General features: G+C 45.5%; 1 protein-coding gene across 11 annotated transcripts in view; it reads left to right on the plus strand.

The window, feature by feature from the left end:
* LOC105495216 (CUB and Sushi multiple domains 2) overlaps nucleotides 1–21,529 on the plus strand; it is a 656,530-nt gene that overhangs the window by 320,454 nt on the left and 314,547 nt on the right. For all 11 annotated transcript variants that reach the window (XM_071096465.1, XM_071096467.1, XM_071096468.1 and 8 more), the window contains exon 6: nucleotides 13,584–13,696. In XM_071096465.1, coding sequence (XP_070952566.1) covers nucleotides 13,584–13,696 — 113 coding nt within the window. The remainder of the gene's footprint in view (nucleotides 1–13,583; nucleotides 13,697–21,529) is intronic.

The raw sequence follows: 21,529 nt of genomic DNA on the forward strand, positions 1-21,529 counted from the left end.
AGTGTGGACTGGACTTAGCCACCCACTCCTATTGAATAGAACATGGAAAAGGACAAACAGTAACTTAACAGTGGGGAAATCTGGCAGACACCACTTTAACCAAGTGATCAAAGTAAGCATCATCAGTAACGGGTCATGCTGAGATCACAGAACCCCCTTCTGTGATGCCATAATAAGAGCATCTCACCCCCATGATATTCTTCCCAAAAATCCATAGCCAAGGTCTATGAAAAACCATTAGACAAACTGAAATAAAGAACATTCTACCAAACACCTGATCAGTACCTTTCAATAATGTCAAGATCTTAAAAAAACCAAGGCAAGACTAAGAAACTAATGCAGATTGGAAGAAACCAAGAAGACAGGACAAATGCAATAAGAGATGCTAGACTGAACCCTGGGACAGAAAAAAAAGTGGGGCACTGGTGGAAATCTGGGAAGATCTGAATAAAATGTTTCATTTAGTTAATAGTACTGTACCATTGCTGATTTCTTAGTTTTTACGCATGTCCCAGGGTTATGTGAGATGCCAACATTAGGGAATCTGGGTGAAGGATATACAGGACATTTCTGTACGATCTTTGCACTCGTTTCTTATTTCAAAATAACATTTTTTGAAAAAAAAAAATCTTCCCTGTTGATAGCAATGTGCACCCAGGGTAAAGACACCCTGCTCTTGATCCATCACCTCCAGGAATCACAGGGCCAGATTTTACCCTCAATTACAGCAGCATATGGTCTTAGCATATCTCTGTCAAAGTATCTCTCAAATTTTGGAGCATGATGGAATCACGTAAGCTTTTCAAAGCCCTCCGTACTCAGGCCACAGCAACAATAACAAAAATACCTGGCATAGGCATGTGTTTGTCAAATGCTTTGAAACTTCCTTCATCCCCCTCCTGCCCCTTCCTCTGTGGAGTGGGACTCACTGGTTGCATTGACCCTCTGAGCAAGGCATCTGCAAGTGGCAGAAGAATGCCTCTCCAAAGATGCCGGCGTCCTAAGCCCTGAAACCTGTGAATTTGTTCCTTACTTGGCAAAAGGGACTTTGTAGCTAAGATTACTCTAAGGATTTAGAGATAGGGAGATGATCCTGGATTATCCAGGTGGGCCTGATAGAATCACATGGCCTTTGTAAGAGGAAGGCAGGAGAGTCACAGTCAGAGGAGATGTGATGAGAGAAGCAGAGGATCAGACGTGGAGAGAGATTTGAATATGCTACACTGCTAGTATTGAAAACAATGGAAAGAGGCCACAAGCCAAGAAATGCAGGTGGCTACTAGCAGCTAGAAAAGGCAAGCAAAAGGATTCTCCCCTGGTGCCACCAGAGGGGCTCAGCCCTCCCCACACCTTCATCTTGGCCTGCTGAAACCCATTTTGGACTTCTGACCTCCAGAATTATAACACAATACATTTGTGTTCTTTAAGCCCCTAAATGTGCCATTATTTGTTAAGGCAGCAATAGGAAACTAGCACAGTATCTTTCTCCTCCAGCTTCTTGTCTGTAACTTCTCCTCTGCCAATCTTAACCCCTGCTTGTGTTAATGCAGAAGACACATTTTAAGGTGAAAGTTTTATATCACCGCATATTCGATTTGTTGAGGGAGGAGAACATGATATATTCAATCCTGCACACTCTCCACTCACTTGCTGATTCATTAAGTCACTAATTCACTCATTCACTTACCAATTAATTCACTCTTATGTTCTTTCAGTTCATTCACTCACTCATGTACTCACACACCTGTCTCAATAAATAGCTGTTGAGCTGCTGGAGCAGTGTGGCTGCTGCTTTGATGGTCAGTGATGAACAGTGTTTGAGGGATGGTTGTGTCTCAGGAAGGAGGGTGGTAGTCCAGGGAATCATCTGAATTCACCTGGATCGCTACATAAGAAGAAGATAGGGAGGCCAGGCCATAAGCAGTCAGTCCAAGACTCTTTGGCACTGACCTCTTGCCAGGAGCTGTTAATCAGATGTGAGCACAATATTTTAATAAATATGATGATCATACTTTGGGTACATCATCTCTGGAAGCCTGGAAGCATGAAAAGAGAGATTAATTTATCCAAGGCCACAGAGCAATAAGTGGCAGAGCCAGGCTTCGAACTCAAGCTTGTTTGACCCTTTGACTCATATGTTTAGCCTCTATGGGTAGTCTAGGATCTCCCTTGGTTGGGGCTAGGGTAAGGAAGCAACCGGGAAGGAATAAGGCCAAGAATTTCATGAGGAGGGAAGAAGAAAGGAGAAAAAGTTGTCTAAATCTCAACGTTTAAAAAGATTCAGGTGAGTCTTTTCTAATCTGGGTTGATCCTCATTCCGGATGGATCTAGTCAACTTATCTCTAGGTCACAGGATATTCCAAGTCCAGGAGGTCAACTGACCTGGATGACCTATAGAACCAGCATCTGAAGATAAGCATGGAGCCTGCATCTCCTCCCAAGGGCAGAGGCTTGCCAAAGCCAGGTGAGGTGTCAGCACCCAGACCAATGGACTAGTGGACAGGTGGGCAGGCAGTGGTCAGATGATTAGACACAGAATGGGATCAGCATGGTGGGGGGATGCCTGGCTACCTATGAAAGGATACGGGACAGACCTAGAACAAGATCAACTCTGGGTTGATACCTCACACAGTGATCTATGGGCACTCCTCACAGGTCTTTAAAAACCTACTCCTTTATACCACAGAATAGGAGAGTGACCCTGATCATTCAGTCCACCTACTTCTCCTTCATCCACAGTAGACATCTTTTGTTTTGTCTGCCTAGTGCTCCTCCCTTCTTTTGAGCACATTCCTTCTTTTGGAGAATTGTCCCCAAACTAGTCATGGGGTTCTAGTGGGGGCCACCTCCTTGGCCCCAGGAATGGGCACATTCCCCAGCTAAACTAATCAGAGGCCTCTGATGGGCTTTTTCTAATTAGAATCATGGGGAGAGATCATCATCTTCTCTCTAGTGGTGAAGGTGAGAGAGTGAATCACAGAGCTACTAAGGGTGGTCATGGTCCCAGCCTCAAGCAGCCACCATTTGCAATAGAAAGAATGATGCCAGCAGGCAGACCACAACGTAGATGGGGCACAGTGAGAGAGGCTTTGTAGCATCAGAGTTCCTGGTTCTGGCCATCCCTGAGGCCAGCTACAACTCTACTCTTCCTATGGTTTAGCTACAATCCATAGCAGCCAATCATTTCTTCTGTAGGTGGATGTGATCTGGATTTCTCCTATCTGAAAGCCAAAGTATAAGGCATTAATCCAGATGGATGGCAGCAAGCAATACAAGAAGAGAGGAATTCTCCTCTCCCCCATTTTTGATGCTTTTTGGGCACATGCTATGTGCCAGGCACCTTTTATGTGCATCACCTCACTTAAACCTTTTAACAGCTCAATGAAGTGGGTGCTGTTATTATCCTTACTATATAGATGGGGAAACGAGGCCCAAAGCAGGTCAGTTACTTGCCCAAAGTGAGACAGTATGTTTAGAGCTGATGATACTTGAATCCAGGCAGTCTCCTTCTAGGGCCCATGTGCGAAGTCTCCACCCCAAATTGCTTTCTATTCAGTAAATCTTATTCCCTTTGCCTACGAGTCTACCTTGCTGTACAGAGATATGGCAGGGCCAAGAATTATAGATGTCATGTCTTGAGGCCTTAGAGGGAACTTTGTGAGCATCACTCACAATCGCACTATGAGATATAAACTGGGGAAAGAGGGGCTCAGAGAAGTGAAGCCACCTCTCCAAGGTCACATGGCCAGCAGATGATGAAGGCAGGATTAGAACTCAGCTCCATGGGACTCTAGGACCACTTGCTCGCTAGCCTTGGTGTGTGTGAGATGTTTAACCCACCCAATTCTCCAGCTGTTGGGCAGCTCACTCATTCTTCTGGGCATCAGAGCTGCTGATCTCTGGCAGGGCCCACTAGCTCCCTCCTGACAGGGGAAGGAACATCCATGATGCTCAAACTCAGAGTGGCAGTTGAGTGGCAGATACACACTGATGTGGGCAGCTCCTCAAGAAGCCGTTTACAGCAGTCCCTCTGGGTGAGAAATAGTACTAATTACAAGCAGTGGAGGCTTCTGCAAGGCAAGCGGTACCACCCTCTATGGCAGGAAGCAGGTTCCTTCTCCAAGTCATGTCTGCCAGTGACAGATGGAAAGCGGGCAAGGCTGTGGAGGCCAGGCTGGGGTTCCCCAGAAAAAGAGGGAAGGTGATGGCCAGGTGTACTGGCTGGTCTGGGTACAACAGAGTGCCCTGTCCTTCTACCCCTGCACTGCTCTATCACCAGAGTAGATGCAGGTGCCTCATTTCCCTGGAGAAAACTAAGCCAGGCTGCTCTGAGGTCTGCTCTGAAGGGAAGGGTTCAAGGCCCTGGTAAGATCCCACCCCCTCTTCTCAAACCCCAGCAAGGCAGGGGGAAAATAGCTCACGTTTGTGAGGCACCTACTGTATGCTAGGCACAGACTTGGTCACATTACACACATGAACACTGCTGCTCAGAGGAATCCCATTGCACAGATGAGGAAACTGAGGCTCAGAGAAGTTATGTCACGTGCCTATGTTCACACTAGGCAACAGTGGAACCGAGATTCAAATATAGCACTGTCTGGTTTCAAAGGCCTGGCCCTTAACCCTTAACCTTTTTAAACCTATTACCTCTGTGGGGAACAAGACAGGTGATGAGCCAGATAGGTGTCATCTTCACTTAGACAGATACTCGAGCCAGGAAGAAGAGGGTTGAGTAGAGTTGAGTGTGAATGTGCTATAGTCACCACACTCTTGAGGGCTGCACCCTGTTTCTGGGCCAAGCCTGACGGGGATAGGCTTTAACATCCTAGAGCATGGAGGCTGCCAGTCCTCGGCGCTGCCATCCTGGATCTCAGATCTAATGTGTAATAGAGACTTGGGCTGGGGACAGGGGACAGCCAGCTAAAGGCTCAGCAGCTGGTCGGAGTGGAGACTGTTCTTAGATTCTGTCCAGTCAGACTGGCTCAGGACCTGGAGGATAAATGTACAAGGTTCAGAACATCATATAAGAGTAATAAGGGCAAGTTGGGGAGGCAGCAACAGACATGGAAGAAATGATGCTAGGACACCATTTCCCAAATCTCCCCTGGGAAAGCCACGCCTGTGGAATCTTTTCCTCATTGAAGTGAGTACGCAGCCCTTCTCTCCATCCAAACTTCAAATGGGGGCCATAGGGACCTACCTTCCTGATAGAAGTTCCATCAGCTGATTGGCCTAGCTTGGGACACATGACCACCAGGATCCAATCACCTGTAGCCTATGAGTCATATGATGTACATGGCTGCCCCTTTCAGGAGCTGTGGGTTGAGGGAAGGAGACTGGTCTTCAAAGGCTTCTAGTCCTCATAAGAAAGTAGAACTGCCTGATTTAGACCTGGAGACAGTACAGGATAGAGTGGGCAACTCAGAAAAGCTGCTGGGGATCAAGCCTCCTCACCCAGAGCTTGGCATTGGCACCAATTCTGATCTTCAGACCCAACCCTGTTCTGTCACTTTGGCACGATGGGAAGATCCTCTCTATGGAGGCAGGAAACACCTTACCCATCAGCTCTGCCGGCTGAGCAGCTGAACTAGCAATGGAAGGAAACTGACACACCAAGCCACCCCCTAGACCTTCACAATATGCCACCACCCAATGCACAAGGCCCAGCACGTTGGTGAGGAAGCCCTCATCCCGACAACAAACACAGCCAGGCTCCCTGTCCCTCAGCACTCCCAGCCCCAGATATATGTCCTCCAGAGAGCTGTGCATCTGGAGAAAAAACATTTACCTGATGTGGTTTGTGTGGGTTCCCTAGAGCTAACAATTAGCTGAGCAGGAAAGAGCTCTGATAATTTGTTGAGTTTATTGAGTTGCTTCTGGGGAAAGGGGAACATTTGCCCACATTGATTAGCAGACCCCACTGTTGCTGCTTTGGGGATAGGTCAGCATGATAAGAATCCCCAGGAAGGTACCAGCAGCTGCTAAGTGAAGCAGGTAGTGGGGCACAGCCAGGACTGAGGAACTAGGAGTGGGGAAGCATGTCTTGACAGGAGTGGGCAGTGCCATGGGAAACCCGGGAAACCCAGGTGAAGCCCACATGGCACTGGAGGCCCTCCCTCCTATTCCCTGACTCACCTGCTCACTGCCTCTTTCTCTGCTTTTCCCCACATGTAACCTCTGCTTTCACCAGCAGTATCTCATTCATTCATTCATTTGGCCAATCACCCCTTCTTCCACTGAGTGATATTTACTGAGCCCTTTCTTTGTGTCAGGCACTCTCCAAGGTACCAAGGAAAGGACTGTGAACAAGAAAGAAACAGCTCCTGTCTTCAGGGAGCTCATAGTTCAGCAATGCATGGTGAGACAAGCACTGTGGTAGAGAAAGTGCCAGGTGCCCAGAAGGAACAAAGGAGAAGTAAACCAGACTCAGCAACAATGACAGGTTTCCTGAGCCAGGGGCTGATACACCTGCAGGATGAGTAGGAAGTAACTAGGAAAAGAGTGGGGATGGATCAAGATTGGGAGAGAGAATTTGGCAAGAAGGTAAATTCTTAATTGTTGGGAACATTCAAAATAGATCAAAACTGACCATTTTTCAAGAATGCTGTGGTTGAGATTCCTATATCGCTGGGCATTAGACCTAGAAGACCTCTGAAGTCCTTCTCAAATCTCAGATTTTAAGATTAGCTGGTTCCCACTCTCCTGATAGCAGAGGGGATGTAATTTGATATCCCACCACTGAAAGCAAGCCACTGCTGTTTGTTCATTTATTCATTCATTCACAAAGCATGTCTAATAAAAGTGTTCTTAACCCACTCCCCTCCCTCAAAGAAGCCACTTGGACTACCCAGCACTCCCATGGCCTCAGTAGATCTTCCTGACGGGTGCCCATGGCACCCCCAGCACCTGCTGCCTACAGGCCATCTCCCACCCCCACCCTCAATGCCTGTGCACTTCTGCTCCCATCAGCTGAGTCTTGCACTTTCTGAGATTCAGTTGGGTTTGTTGCCAAGTCTCTCAGTGCCAGTCATACTTGTTATTGTAATTATGTGATTTAAATTAAACATCACATAAACTGATGAAATATGAGTGTGAAAGGAAATACAGTTGCATCTATGGAAACTAAACTGAATGCTTTGGAATGATTCCACAAAGGGGAGAGTCTCTTAAAAGAATTGCTTACTAGATATTAGGTGTGAGTGAATGAGACAACTGTACCCCACTGGGTACATTACATGAGGGGAGGGGGTTGGGACAAAGCATCCTTTGCACCTTGATGAGAATGGGTGTCAATGCCTGGCACATAGCAGTTGCTCAAGAAATATTTGTTGACTGGACGATCTGTAGCAACATTGGAAATGGTGAATGATGCATTATGGTTGTAGTTTATATAAGATAAACAATGTGGAGAACAAACTCATGATCAAAGGAAGGGCCTTAGTCCTACATTAAACTCATTGGCAAATAAATGTGTGTTTAAGTGTTGTACATTATAATTAAATGTTGAAGCTACATCTGTGTCCTTTTTTTATGATTTCCTACTTAGAAATGAAATTTTTATTTACCAACCAACTACATCATCTGTGAGGCTTCTATGGTAGGAATTAGCAAACTTTTTTTTTCTGTAAGAAGCCAGAAAATAAATATTTTGGGCTTTGCAAGCCGTCATCTTGCACAGCTCCTTAACCCTGTCGTTGCAATATGGAAGCAGCCACAGACAATATGTAAAAGAACGAATGGGCATGGTTGTGATCTGGTAAAACTATATTTACAAATACAGGCAGCAAGCTATAGTTTGCCAGCCCCTGTTCTATGAAATTTATTTGTTCTGTGTGCCAGGCACTGTGCTGTGCACTGGAGATACTGAGACAAAAAGAAGATTTTATTCCAGCTCCCATGGAGTTTGCCTGCTAGTTGGAGAGATGGTCAACTCAAAAGATGAGTACAATTTGGTATGCCCAGGACCATGGCAGGGTCATGTCTATTGGGGGCAGCAAGAGGGAGAGATGGAGGAAAGGAAATATTTAGTTAGGTTTATAGGATCAGTGATATTTTCCCAAGTAGCCAGGTGGGGCAACAGGAAAAGGGCATTCCAAATAGAGGGAATAGCACGTGCAAAGGCATGAAGACATGAAAGTATTAGTCACATTCCAGGTGTACAAGCCATTCTGTGTAGCTGGATCTCAGAGTGTGTGTCATTGAAGAGGAAAGACATTAAAAAACTTGGACTTTATTCTGGAGCCAGTGGGTTCAACCATTGCTGCTGGCTTTCCTGCAGTGCAGGCATTTGATCAAATCTCCCCACAAAGTATGGAAGATGGAACAGAGGCAGAGGGCAAATCAGAAGCCCATCTCTGTAGTCCAGGTGAGAAACGATGAGGACATGAAATGGAGAAGACTTGGCCACGACTGGCGATAGGGGTGAAGGAGACGGGGGAGTTGAGGATGCTGCCTGGGCTAGGTGACCAGGAGGATGGTGTGGATTACGGGGAGCAGTCGCACTAAGGAGCAGGAATGACTGGGGGAAAGCTTTGATTTGTTCAGAGCATAGTAACCACTCCCAAACACTTACTAGGCAGCTGGGAATTGAATCTTTAAAGGCTGGCTCAGATCTTTCAGAGCTGTCCATACAACCAGGGTGGGCAGGCACTGCTGGGAAAGAAAGTCTTGGGAGGCAGAGGGGGATCTTTTCAAAGATAAGGCCCAGCGACTCATATTCAAAAGAAACTTCCATTTGTCCCAGGCATTCACTCAGTTCCTGGAAAATATATAACATCATGGGATTGTCTTGGGGAAAGAATTTATCTTGACATAGCAAGTCCTAGGAATTTAGCTAAAGGAAAACTGATTTTGGAAAGCATTTTGATGAGAATGGGTGTCAAGGCTGAGTCATTAAAGGTTTGCTTAAGGAATGAGAGGTGGCTTAGGTTTGGCAGATGAGGGATCAGCCTCAAACAAGGGTCTTGGGACTATTTGCCCACCACTGACCAAGACATTTTCAAAAGGGTTTCTCTGATTGTATCCTGGTGTCCTCTCCATTTATTAGGGAGTAAAGCAGGTGACAGGTGGGAAGGGAAGAGGGCTTGGGAGTAGGGATGAGGTGGTGAGGACCTCCTATATTTCACATTCTCCTAGGCCAGCCTTGGGGATGGGGAAGGATGGTTTATGCTTAGTACAGGAATGCAGAAGTGCTTCAACTCTGAATCAGACCAGGGCCATGCACATAGCTTACTTAACAGTTAATGCCCACAGAAGATGCTCTGGGAGGACAGAAGCCAGATGCTATTGATGGAGGAATGGAGACTGAACAGAAAAGAAGACATTGCAGCTGAATCATAGACATTACAGGCTTTTCAGGGACTCCCTATATCTAGGGAACCACAGTGGGAGTGGCCCTCACTTGCAAGCACAGTGCCTTGTACACGAGATGTGCTTGGTGATTGCATGAATGAATGTTCTCCTGAAGATGTCAGTTTTCAGGGATGCTAAGATTTAAACCATTATCTCCTAACACTCCTCCCCCTCGACTTACAATTAGGCAGCAATTCCTTGCACAGTCACTGTTGTCATCTTGGTGGGGATCTCTCAGCTCCCCAACATCCCGACTGCACATGAGAAGCTTCTTAAGAAGAAATGCTTCCCACAAAATCGGCTCTGAGCTCTCCTTTATGAAGAGAAGGGCTCCGAGCTTTCTGCAGAGGAGCTCAAAGCCACTTTTCTATAATCAACTACATGCATTAAAGGGAGTGATTTTTTTTAAATTCTCCCCAAGCCAGATTCCATTAATGAAGCCCCATTTAACAGAAGTCAATTTACCAAAAAGAAAAAAAAAATTGAATGTAATTGCTTAAATACATTTTATGTTGTACTGCAATAGCAATTTTCTGGGCGAACTTGGAATTCCCCAAGCCCCCTGTAGTGAAGTTAATGTGGACAGAAAGGTTTGAAGGGGAGAATCTCTCTTTGTGTTTCTCTCCTTTAATTATGATTCTAAAAGGGAGCAAAATTAAAGAGGATCCTGGGGGATGTCAGGAGGGGGAGAACAGGAACAGAATGGAATTCAGCCTAAACTGTTCCACTGCCTTCCTTCATGCTTGCATGTACATGTCAGTGTAATGTAGTGGCTGAGTGCATAGGCTCTGGATGGGATGGGTGGATTTAAATCCCACCTCTGCCACTTAATAGCTGTGTGACCATGAACAAGTTTCTTTCCCTCTCTGTGCAGCCAGGTGGTGCAGTGAGAAAAGGCATAAAGAGCATCAAGGGCAAAGGCAGAGAAGCACACAAGAAAATGTGTATTCCTGAATACATGAACTCTTCTGTTTGACTGGAGAACAGTGTGTGTGTGCACACGCGCACACGTGCATGCACACTCAGGGTGAAAGGCAGGCAGGCGTCAGACCAGGAAGGCTTCCCTGAGAAGGTGACATTTGTTCAAAGCCTTGGAGGAAGCAAGGGGCTGAGCCAGGTGGAGTTCTGGGAGAAGTGCCAGTGTAGCAGGCAGAGGGCATGTCAACTGCAAAGACTCTGAGGCAGGAGCAGGCCTGGCCAGTTTTGAACAGCGAGGAGACATCTGTGGCTGGAGCATAAAGGATAAAGAGGAGGAGGCAGAAAAAGTAAAGGCACAGTGGCTTTTTCAAGGCCTTGTAGGCTATAGTAAGGTCTTTTGCCCTGAGGATTAGAGCCATTGAATATTAGTTTTGTTTTGATTTGTTTTTCACTAACTCCATTGTAATATAGTTTACATAAAATAAATTACCATTTAATTTATTTATCTATTTATATTTTGGAGATGCTGTCCAAAATATAATAAATAGGTAAAGAAAACGGAGTCTCATTGTCTTGCCCAGGCTGGCCTCTAACTGCTAGCCTCAAGCAGTCCTCCCAACCTGGCTTCTCAAAACCCTGGGAATACAGGCATGAGCCACTGTGACTGGCTGTAAATTACCTATTTTAAATGTACAGTTCCTTGGAGCTTTGACCAACGTGTACGTCTCATCTAATCAACATCTCATTCAATATGTAAGACATTACCATCACCCCAAAATGTTCCCTTGTACTCTTTCCCAGCCAGACAATCCCCAGCCTTTATCTCTCACCCCCACCTCTGACAACCACTAATCTGTTTTCTCTCACTAAACTCTTTTGCAGAGTTTCATATGAATGAGTCACTCAGTATATACTCTCAGTATATCCTCTCTGATGGCCCAACATAATGCTTTTAAGAGTCATCCAAGTTGCACGTATTGGGAGTTGGTTCATTTCATTGGAGAGTTTCTAGCAAGGCACGACACCATCTCAATGGCAGAGTCTGATGTGATGATTCTGCCATGTAAGCCCCCAGTTCTTTGATAGATGCCAAGAAAACTCTCAACTGCCCAACATTTATGTCCAGGGAGGCAGGAGCAGAACAGGGTAAAGATGCATGGGCAACACAGGGCCCTGAGAGTTTAAGCCTTGGAAATTAACAATTAACAGGATTTCTAGGAGTGGGTAAAGGTGTGGGAGAAATGGGAGGTGGGAGATGCCTCTTAGGGCTTCTCCTGATCTCACAGGCCAGGGAAGTCTCAGTGACTTCCTGCTACAGTCTTGATCATTAGTCTCATCCTGCTCTTGAGACCTCAGCACCCTCCCCTCATTCCATTTTGCAATAAAGAGCTTTTGGTCCTGAATTATTCAGGTAAATTCTCCCTACTTCTGCTTCCCTTATATAAATAGCCTCCAAGCTTTGTCACTGAGATAGAATTGAATTTGGCCTGGAGAAAAAAAAACCCCACAATACGTTTGTGGCTCCTTAGAAAACTTAAATGACTCAGTCTGTAATAAACTATTTTAAATGGGATCTGGTGAAATACAGTAATTGGTTTTTATAATAGTTTTTAGCATAGCAGTATGGGTTATATTCCTGAAGTTTGGTGTGTGTCAGCATTTTCATTATAGTAAGAATTCAGTTTTGCAGTACGTGAAGCTCCTTGGTTAGTTCTTTTGTTTAATGCATATTTATGAAGACCCACTATGCTGGATGTCTTCCATTTGCACCTCCAGATCCTCTCCCTTGCCTTCTCCTTGCTCCATGCCTGAGAAGACTTACCCAAGGGGCTGCATCAGTATGCTCTGTTGCTCTCTGGCTTCCAGTTGGGCTAGATCAACAGGAGAATCAGTAGGAGATTGGAGGAGGGGAAGGAGGACAGTGAGTTATGGGTATTCATTCTTTGTCTCCTCTTGATGGGCTTTTCATGAATTGGCTATAGCCCCAGATTGTGAAAGAAGATCTGGGTCCTATATGGTGTCTTCTTACAGGCAGCTCCCTGTTTGGAGATAACTATTTTCTCTCTGCTCCAGGATTGGGAGTGGTAACAAGTCCCCCAGTTGCCAGCCCCAGGATACTGCCCCTCCCTGGTGGTTCCCCCATAGTCAGCCCTCACCTTTATAGTTCCAAGAGTTTGATGAATGACTGTTTCACACAGGGTATAAGGACCTATGTGAAAGAGTGTAGAGAAAGGGTATAAGGACCTATGCAAAAAAGTCATTCATCAAGCTCCTGGGACTCTTCTTATATGACTGTGACACGTGTTTTCTGCTGGAACTGTGACATGCCTACTTTGTGTCCAGTATTGTGTTAGATGCTGGAAATCAAGATGAAGAATGGAACAGCAGCTGCCATCACTGACAGCTTGTTATGGCCAAGGACTGTGCTTAGAGCTTTTTTGTATGTATTTTCTCATTTAATCCTTGCAGTCTTTTAAGGGAGGGGTCGTTATGATCCCCATGTTGTGGATAAGGTCACTGAGTCTCAGAGGGTTTCTGTAGTTTTCCTGAGATCACACAGCTGATCCCTCCAGAGCTCGTTTCTTCACCACTAGGCCACACTGCCCGCTCTGAGGAGTTATCTTGAGGAAACCACACACTTCTATAACTGAATTATAATTTGAATTAAATGTGGTGGCATCACAGAGGAAGACAAAGGAAAATTATAATTATTAAACTATTATGTGCCAGGGACTGACCTCGATTCTTTGTGCATACAATTTCTTATTTATTCCCACAAACTCTTAGGGCTGATATTACTCCCATTCTCAGAGCATTCTCTGAGGTCCAAGGTCACACTGGTGAAACCCGGATAAGAACCCAAATCTGTGCTTCAAAGTCAAGGAGAGTAGGGAACGCTTTACTGCAGATGTGATACTTAAGGGGCTTCCCAAAGTCATCTTGGGGGACGTGGATGGGCAGGAGAAAGGGTCACAGATGAATATATTCCAAGCAGAAAAGGCAAAGAACTAGAGAAAGGAAAAAGGATGGAATGCTTAGGGAGTTTAAGCAGGAGGTGCTGTAGTCTGAGGGATCAGTTGCCTCCTCCCAGCAGCTGAGGGAAAGCCAGCAGTGTGATGAGCCCCCGGAGGAGCCATCTCATGCTGCTCAGGCCTAGGGTACTGGAGGGGCCTGGGGTAACACCACCTTCCCTTCCTGCTTCAGAGCTGGGCTGAGGCCCTGGCCCTCAAGGGAAGTGGGGGAACTCCTGAATGCTCATATAACTCTACTGCCCAGCTCTGGTCCCTGAGCCCATCTGCTTCCTGTTCCCACAGGTTCACCGGAGCCAGCCTCCCAGCCCCCGTTATCAGCAGCAAGAACTGGCTGCGACTGCACTTCACATCGGATGGCAACCACCGGCAGCGCGGATTCAGTGCCCAATACCAAGGTAGGCAGGTCCCAGGACCGTCCGACTTCCTCAGCGGGCAGCGGAGATGACACCTGGAGGGCTCATCGCCTCCCCATACTGGGGTGTGGCTTCAGGCTTCCTTGGCTTCTTTGTACGTTTCTATTTGCAGACTAGAGGTCTGCACATTTGCATTTCTGCATCTGCCCTTGTCTTTTGCCCCAGACAGGGATGTTTCCCAAATTATGTAGCTGGAGCTGCCCCTCACAGGCCAGGCTAATCATAATAGTGAATACCAGGTGCCTGCTAAGAGCCAGGCACAGTGCTAGGCACTTGACGAGCACCATCTCCTTTTATCTTCATCATTACCCTGCAAAGGAAACACGGTCATCACCTCACTTTATGGACAAGGAAGCTAAGGCTCAGAGTGGTTAAGCCAATTTCCCAAGGCCCTCCGAACTCCTGCCTTTTGAGTCCAGAGCCCACCCTCTTAATCACCAGCTTTTGCCGACCTCTGCAGCCTACATTTCTACTCTTTTTCATTTTATCTAGAACACGAATATATTCCAGAATCACTTTAGGGAGCATGCTAGCTTTGATGCTCAAATCTGTGACGAACTGTCTAGTGGCAACAGATCAGACCAGGAATGGCAGGTGGAGATCGCAGCTAAGCAGATTTCTCCTGCAGTAATGAAGAATTTCCTAACCCAAGAACCGCCTATAAAAAGGAATGGGTTAACCCACAAGCAAGGAGCTGTCTGTAACTGGAGGAGATCCAAAAATCCAGCTGATAGATGGGAGCGGACCAGCACATTCCTTTTCGACATTGAGTGTATTCAAAGTACTCAGCATTTATAGAGATAAACACCAAAGGTTGGCCTCATAACGTGCTCATTAAGCCTTTAACTATTACCATTCTCAGATTGTTATTGGTTTTAACAGAATAGACAGCAAGCTTATATTGTGCACCTATTAAGTATAAGGACCTGTGTGAACCCTGGGCTCTGAAGCCAAATGCCTGCTGGCCCACCCTTGAGGTAGCATAGGGCAGAGTAGAGCTCCCTCCACAAGGCCCCTGGGGCCAGGCTTTCTGGCTGGAAACTGGGATGAAAGCAGCCCCGAAGGAAGAAGCGTTACCTTCAAAATCTGAACCTTTTAGGAACGGCTTAATTTACTTAGCCTTGGGTATACACATTTGAAATATCTAGAAAGTAAACAAGAAACCAACTTGGTTCAGTAGCGTAACAGAGCCTTACGCCGAGATCTTTCTTGGAGATGTTTTTCCACTGCTGAGGCTGGGTCTTTGTGTGAGTGGAACAGCTGTCTGTATCTTCCTGCTGTGTTGTTCAAAAAACAAAAGCGGAGATGAATGTTATAATTTTATCTGATTAAGTAAGTGCTGGGTGTTTCTAATATCTCAAGTTACTGAGGGCCCATTTGTCAGTTTTTAAGGTTAAGGTTTGATGCCAGCAATGGGCAGTAAGAACCCAAGCCAGGCAGTCTCCAGATCACACATCGATTCCACATCTGTGCACGCCAGGCCCCGTGCTAGGCACTGTACGTGCATTGCCCCACTCAGTACTCCCCACAGTACAGTCATACTTTTGTTTTTATTTCTGTTTTTTTTTTTCTTTCCTCCAGCTGAGGAAGCTGGAGTTCAGAGAGGTTGTGTAACTAGCTCAAGATCACACAGCCCGTGAGCCGTAAAGCTCTAATTCATTCACAGACCTCTGTGAGTATTCGCAGAATTACAGGGCCTCCTCTTATGGTGCTTTGGGTGTCTTCCCTTTCCTATTAACCAGTAGCTTTCAAACTTTGTTTTGTTCATCTCACCCTACTGTAAAAAAAAAAAAAAAAAAAAAAAAAAAATCACAACCCAGTATAAGCATACATCTGTAGAACTAAAAGGAAAATATGACCAAGTGGTATTTACTATGTACAATGTGCTCTGAAAATGTCATTTGTATTTTTAAATGCTAGTTGCAGCCTCTAAATTAATTTTACAAGTCTGCTGCAGGGAACAACTCACGATCTAAAAAGCACTGTTTTAGTTGCAAATTTCTTTTTTTTTTTTTTTTTGAGACTGAGTCTGGCTCTGTCGCCCAGGCTGGAGTGCTGTGGCCGGATCTCAGCTCACTGCAAGCTCCGCCTCCCGGGTTCACGCCATTCTCCTGCCTCAGCCTCCCGAGTAGCTGGGACTACAGGCACCCGCCACCTCGCCCGGCTAGTTTTTTGTATTTTTTAGTAGAGACGGAGTTTCACCGTGTTAGCCAGGATGGTCTCGATCTCCTGACCTTGTGATCCGCCCGTTTAGTTGCAAATTTCTTGAAAGCAGGCCCTCTCCTCTGTTCTCTCTCTCATCTTTAGCATATCCCAGAATGAAGTTTTGCATGTTAGTGTGTGCCAGTGTATAAAGAGGACTTGCTAGATTTTTAGGCACTTGGCATTTATTACTTTGTTCAACCCTAACAGCAACTGTGTGAAGGAGATACTACTACTCGTCCCATTTTACAGTTGAGGAAAGAGAGTCATAAGGTAACTAGCTGGCTGAGGTCTCATTAACAGTATGTAGCAGCCAGGATTTGAAGCCCAGCAGTGTTAATTAGGGTCTGGCATGCTCAATTATTGTGATTCTGTTAATAAATGATTCTTCCTTGAAACCTGCTTTTTCTAGTGTTTTCCTGACCGAGGCTGCATAGTGCAAGGATATACAGTGATCGTTTAGTAACTCCACTGGTGCCTGCCTGAAGCAATGTTTCTCAGCCTCAGCACTATTGACATTGTGAGCTGGATAATTCTTTGTTGTGAGGAAGTGTCCTGTGCATAGCAGGATGTTTAGCAGCATGCTTGGCCTCTGCCCATTAGATGCTAGACAGTGCAGTAGGAGGGAGCCACAGGAACCAGCAGCCAATAGCAGCCCCTCCCACACACACACAGTCATGACAACCAAAAAAGTCTCCAGACATTGCCAAATGTCCCTATGTGTATAAGCACCTCCAGTTGACAACTACTACTCTAAAGGAATAAAAACTTTGGAGCCAGTAAAGACCAAGCTAAGCTTTATTATTGCAAATACATCCTAAAACAGTGGCAGAAATAGATTTCAGTCAGGAGTCGAGCAGGAGACAGAAGGAATACTGCACAGCTTTAACGGTAGAGGGTTTAGTGAAGGCACCATGTACAGAGGTGAGGGTGGAGCTAAAGGAGCCCACAAGAGATGGTGAGGCCCCTGAGGACTAAACAGCAGGTGACCTACACCACCACTAGGTGTGCAAAGGGACCAGGGAAGAAGATGGCGAGAGCTGGAACCACAGAAGAGAGTGCTGCCCCTTGGCAGACCTGAAAAGCTATTCCCCACCCACAGTGCAGGAGGAGGAGACCACAGGGATCCACAGTAGCCAGTGCACAAGGAGGGGATTAGGGGATCAGTAACTTGACCTGTCTCCTCTCTCCCTCCCATCCACTGTGCTTCCCATCTGCCAATCCAACAGGAAGCCAGGAGCAAGGGAACAGAGGCCCTGCTCTGTCCTGCTCCGTGCCCTGGGATCCTGGCTGGCATTACCACCAGGCTCCCTTGCTCTCCAGCAGTCCACAGAGGTCAGCTTTCTGGGCCACAGAGCAGGGCAGAGAGGTTTAAAGAATGGACCTGGAAGGGCAGGGGAAGAATCATTGGCATTGGATCAGTTTCACCCACAGTCAGCTTTGTGGCACTAGATTCCTAAGTGATTTATGGCACTTCAGAGCTAATGATTACCAACTTCTAATGGTATTGACAGATATTTTTTCCCAGATAAACAAAAAGAAGTAAACTTAAAGTAAAAGATAACCTACAACATAGTACATTATTTTCTTGTCTCAGTCCAATCAGAATTTAGGATGTTTGTGGCCAAACACAATTTTACCTAATACCACAGGGTATTAGAAGGCCTGAGTTCTAGTCGGGCTCTGCTTCAGACTGGTTATCAGGAGGTAGGCAACTGTGTTCAATTTAACAAGCATTTTGGAGTGACATTACTATGTGACAGCAAAAAAGATGAATGCTACTAGGCCAATCTCTGCTCTTAAGGAGAACAGGTTAAAGAGAGGCACAGACATAAATCTATAACTTCTGTACAGCATGATAAGAGCTGTAACTGAGGCCTGATTAAGAGTTCCAGGGCTAGAGATAAAAGGGCAATTAGTTTTGCCAGAAGGATTTAAGGAAAGCCAAAAAAGAGGCAGTGACTTAAATGTGGGTCTCAGAAAGATGCCAGACAGACCATGGGAAGACGTGTTCCAGGTCAAGCAAAGGCAAGAAAGCATGAAACTACCACTTCTAATGAACCACAACTATTTCCATGCATCTAAAGCAGCGGTCACAGACCAAATCCAGCCCTCCACCTGCCTTTGTATAGCCCTCTATCAAAGAATGGGTTTTACATTTTTTAACAGTTAAAGAAAAGAAATTGAAAAAAATAATATTTCATGGCACATGAAAATTGCATGAAATTCACATTTCGGTGTCCATAAAGGTTTATTGAAACACAGCAACGTTCATTCATTTACACCTGGTCTACGGCTGCTTTAGCACTACTAGGGCAGAGCTGAGCAGTTTATGACTGAGACAAGTGGCCCACAGGCCTAATATATTTACTACCAGGCCCTTTACAGAAAAAGTTTGCCAACCTAGAGGTAAGTCTGCCACCTAGAGAAAAGCAAGCAGGAGAGGTAGCAAGCACTGAGGCTGGGAAGTGTGGTAATGGTCAGGAGAGTGGTCAGTACTGTGAAAGCCTCAGTAGAGTTGGGCTTGATTCCATGAGTCATAGATAAGAAGTGATCAGAAGTTGTTAATGAGAGGGGAGACATGATCCCCTTTTCATTTTAGGAAGATCTTTGCCCTAGAATCCAAACTGAGAAAATGGTTAAGAATCTTGGGGAACTGGTAACAAGAGCCAGAATTTAAACAGGAGTGAAGAAGAAAAGGAAGGGACAGACCAAACCTATTTCTGGTAAACCTCACTGGACTCATGACTAGTTAGATTTGGTGGGAGTGGGAGGGGATGGGGTTGAAGAAGATGAAGGAGTCAGGGATGAATCTAGCTTAAGTGGTTTTAAAAAATGATGTTAACAAAGATGGTCTGGGGCAGAGACAGATGGGGAATGAAGTTTGCTTGGGACACATTGATTCTGGGTAATGTTGGGATGTCAGGGATTGGGAGACTAGCGAGCAGTTGACTATTCTTTGGGTCTGTAGCTCAGGGAAGAAGGGTCTGGGCTAGAGATAATGATGTGAAAAGTTCAAACCAAAGTAGAGGCTGAGACCACCATTCCCCTCCCCACGTATAACGTGAGAAGATAGGGCCAAAAAAGTGGTTTTCAAAGTGGGTTCCTTGGAGACTAACAGGTCTTCCAGCATGGTTTGATAGGGGCTGAGTGGGTGGGACTTCAGGTTTCCACCCCTACTTCAACCTGAGCAGTTTCTCTTTGAAGTATTTTATGTAATGGGTATTTACCTAAGAGTATGTTAAAATGATAAGTTCCTGTAGCTAAAGTGTTTGGCAACCACAGGACTTTAAAGTTCCTTAAGAGTTTTTTTTCTTTTTCAGTTCTGGTGGGCGGGCCTATTGAGGTTGTGTAATCAATCTGTCTGCTTCCCGGCCAGGAATGTTGCACGTCTATGGAAATGATGGTGAGAAGAGCCTTTCTTAATGTACTCAATGGCTGCTAATCACGACTGGTGAGGGGCTTCCCTTGCTGGGAGGACAGCACCCTCATTATCTCCCTCCTTATCTGTAGAGAGGGGCTCTTATTAACCCTACAGGGCTATTGGAAATGAAAGAAGATCCCGGTATAAAATACCTGGCACTTGGTAGATTCTGAGGAAATGGAACCCTCAGTCCTCATACTCATCAATCACTTTGACTCGCTTGTTAAATGGTGAAACCCTTGCACAGTGAGAAAGAGCTGGCTCCTTTGGCTCTTCCTTAGACACCTGCTCTTTGCCTTCCACTCCGACCTAATGATCATCATTTGGCCCCTCCCTTCAGTCAGATCCCAGCCTGCCTTTCCTATACCTGTCACTGCCTCTCTTGCCAAGTCAACCCTGCTGACTGAGAGATGGAAGATATTCCACAGTGAAAACCATTGGCTTCTCTGCCTTCTGGAAGTCCTGCACTGAGTTTCAGTTATCTGCAGAATAAACTTATTCATTTGAAAATGTTTGCATTGACTGAGATGGTTGAGGCTTTTTATAATAGCAAGCTGAAGCTTCTGTTTTCCATTGAACATGTTGGGTTCTTGCCTGTGACTTATCTTCAATCTCAGGCCAAAATGAAAGGGCTTCAGGCATCCCGTGATCCATGATCTGATTCTTTTGTCCTCTTCTTCTTGGCCTGCTGATCTGCCAAACTTTCCAGCCTAATGTCCAGGTTCTGCACCTCCAATGGTCTCTGCAAAAATTGCAGGCTTGTTGCTACTTGGCTCAGGAGCCCAGGGTCCACAAAACTGAGCTTGTGAGTTCAGTCCAGAGGAAGCCTGTTACTGATGCATGAACACAAAATATGGCACCCATGAACTCACCAGGTTTCTAGTGTAACCCACTCCTTTTGACAGGAAATGAATTTAAAGCACATATTCTTATAACAGTCATTCATTCACTCAGTCATCAAACTGTTATTGGGAAACTTCTGTGTGCCTGGCTCAGTGTCATCACAGAATATAGATGCACAAGCTCATGGGGCAACAGCTAGAAGAACAGGACATGATTTTGCAGTGCAATGGGGTTTCAACAGAGGTCTGAAGGAAGTCTTGAGGAGGGCAGTGACTTCTACCTGAGAGATGTAGACACCCATAGGGAGGCAATAACATTTGAGTGAGGTCCTGGGGACCTACAAGTAAGAGGTAGCCAGGCAGAGAAGGGGAGGAAAGAATGTTCCAGGTAGAGAAAACAGTATTGCTTAGGCCGCATAGGGTATCAAAACCAAGAACCAATGGCTAGAGTGATTTCTTAAACATCTCTCCTTTCTCTCATCATTGTCTCCAGCTGAATTCACCGAAGTTAGTGAATAACCCCACATGGCTTATTAATAATGGCAAAGCACTATTCTGGGAACTAGAACATGCTACTCCCAACACCACTTCCTATTTACCATGCCAGATCCTTCTCTTCCTTAGGAATTCCAGTGGTCTCAGTTTTGGTGTGGTTAACCGAGAAACCACCGAAGCAGCATCCAACAAAGCACTTTTTACAACCTTAGTTGAGTTGATGGCCATTTTTTCTACCGTTTTCAGAAAATCTCTGAGCATAGTGCATAACCGGCTTCTGGGGAGCTTTGCATAATTTTCTCAGCTGTCGGTGGGTGATCCTTCAACACCTGAATTCTTAGCAACAGCTATTGCCAGAATTTTGAGTGTTCTTTTAATTATTTTTATACTAACTTACTCTTCATTAGCTGGAGCAGTGAATCTAAGGATGAAATGTACCAAGCCAAAGCACCCAAATGATACCTTTTTCAACAGTAACTCCTGTAGCATTCAGTGTATCTGACTCTATTTTTTTTTTCATTGTCTTCGACATCATTTTTCCCATCAACCTTCAGCACAGCTACTGCATCCAAAATTTTGCCAGATGTTCTTCTAGTTTTCCTTTTTCATAGACACTAATAGTAACTAACTGCTGAATTATTTCTTGCATATTTTTCTCAGTTTGAGTCTTGTCACCTTTTCCTTTGAAGAACATGGCATCATCTTTGGTCACAGTGACTGCTCCAACTTTTCCTAAGTCATGAAACTGAACATCTTCAAGCTTTAAGGTCAAGCTCTCTTTTCCAAACACCATACCATCATAGCAATAGCTTTGTTTGGTCTTTCTATGTCACCAAAGCCTGGAGCTTTGAC

Source organism: Macaca nemestrina, chromosome 1 (genome assembly GCF_043159975.1).
Source record: "Macaca nemestrina isolate mMacNem1 chromosome 1, mMacNem.hap1, whole genome shotgun sequence".
Taxonomy (NCBI): domain Eukaryota; kingdom Metazoa; phylum Chordata; class Mammalia; order Primates; family Cercopithecidae; genus Macaca; species Macaca nemestrina.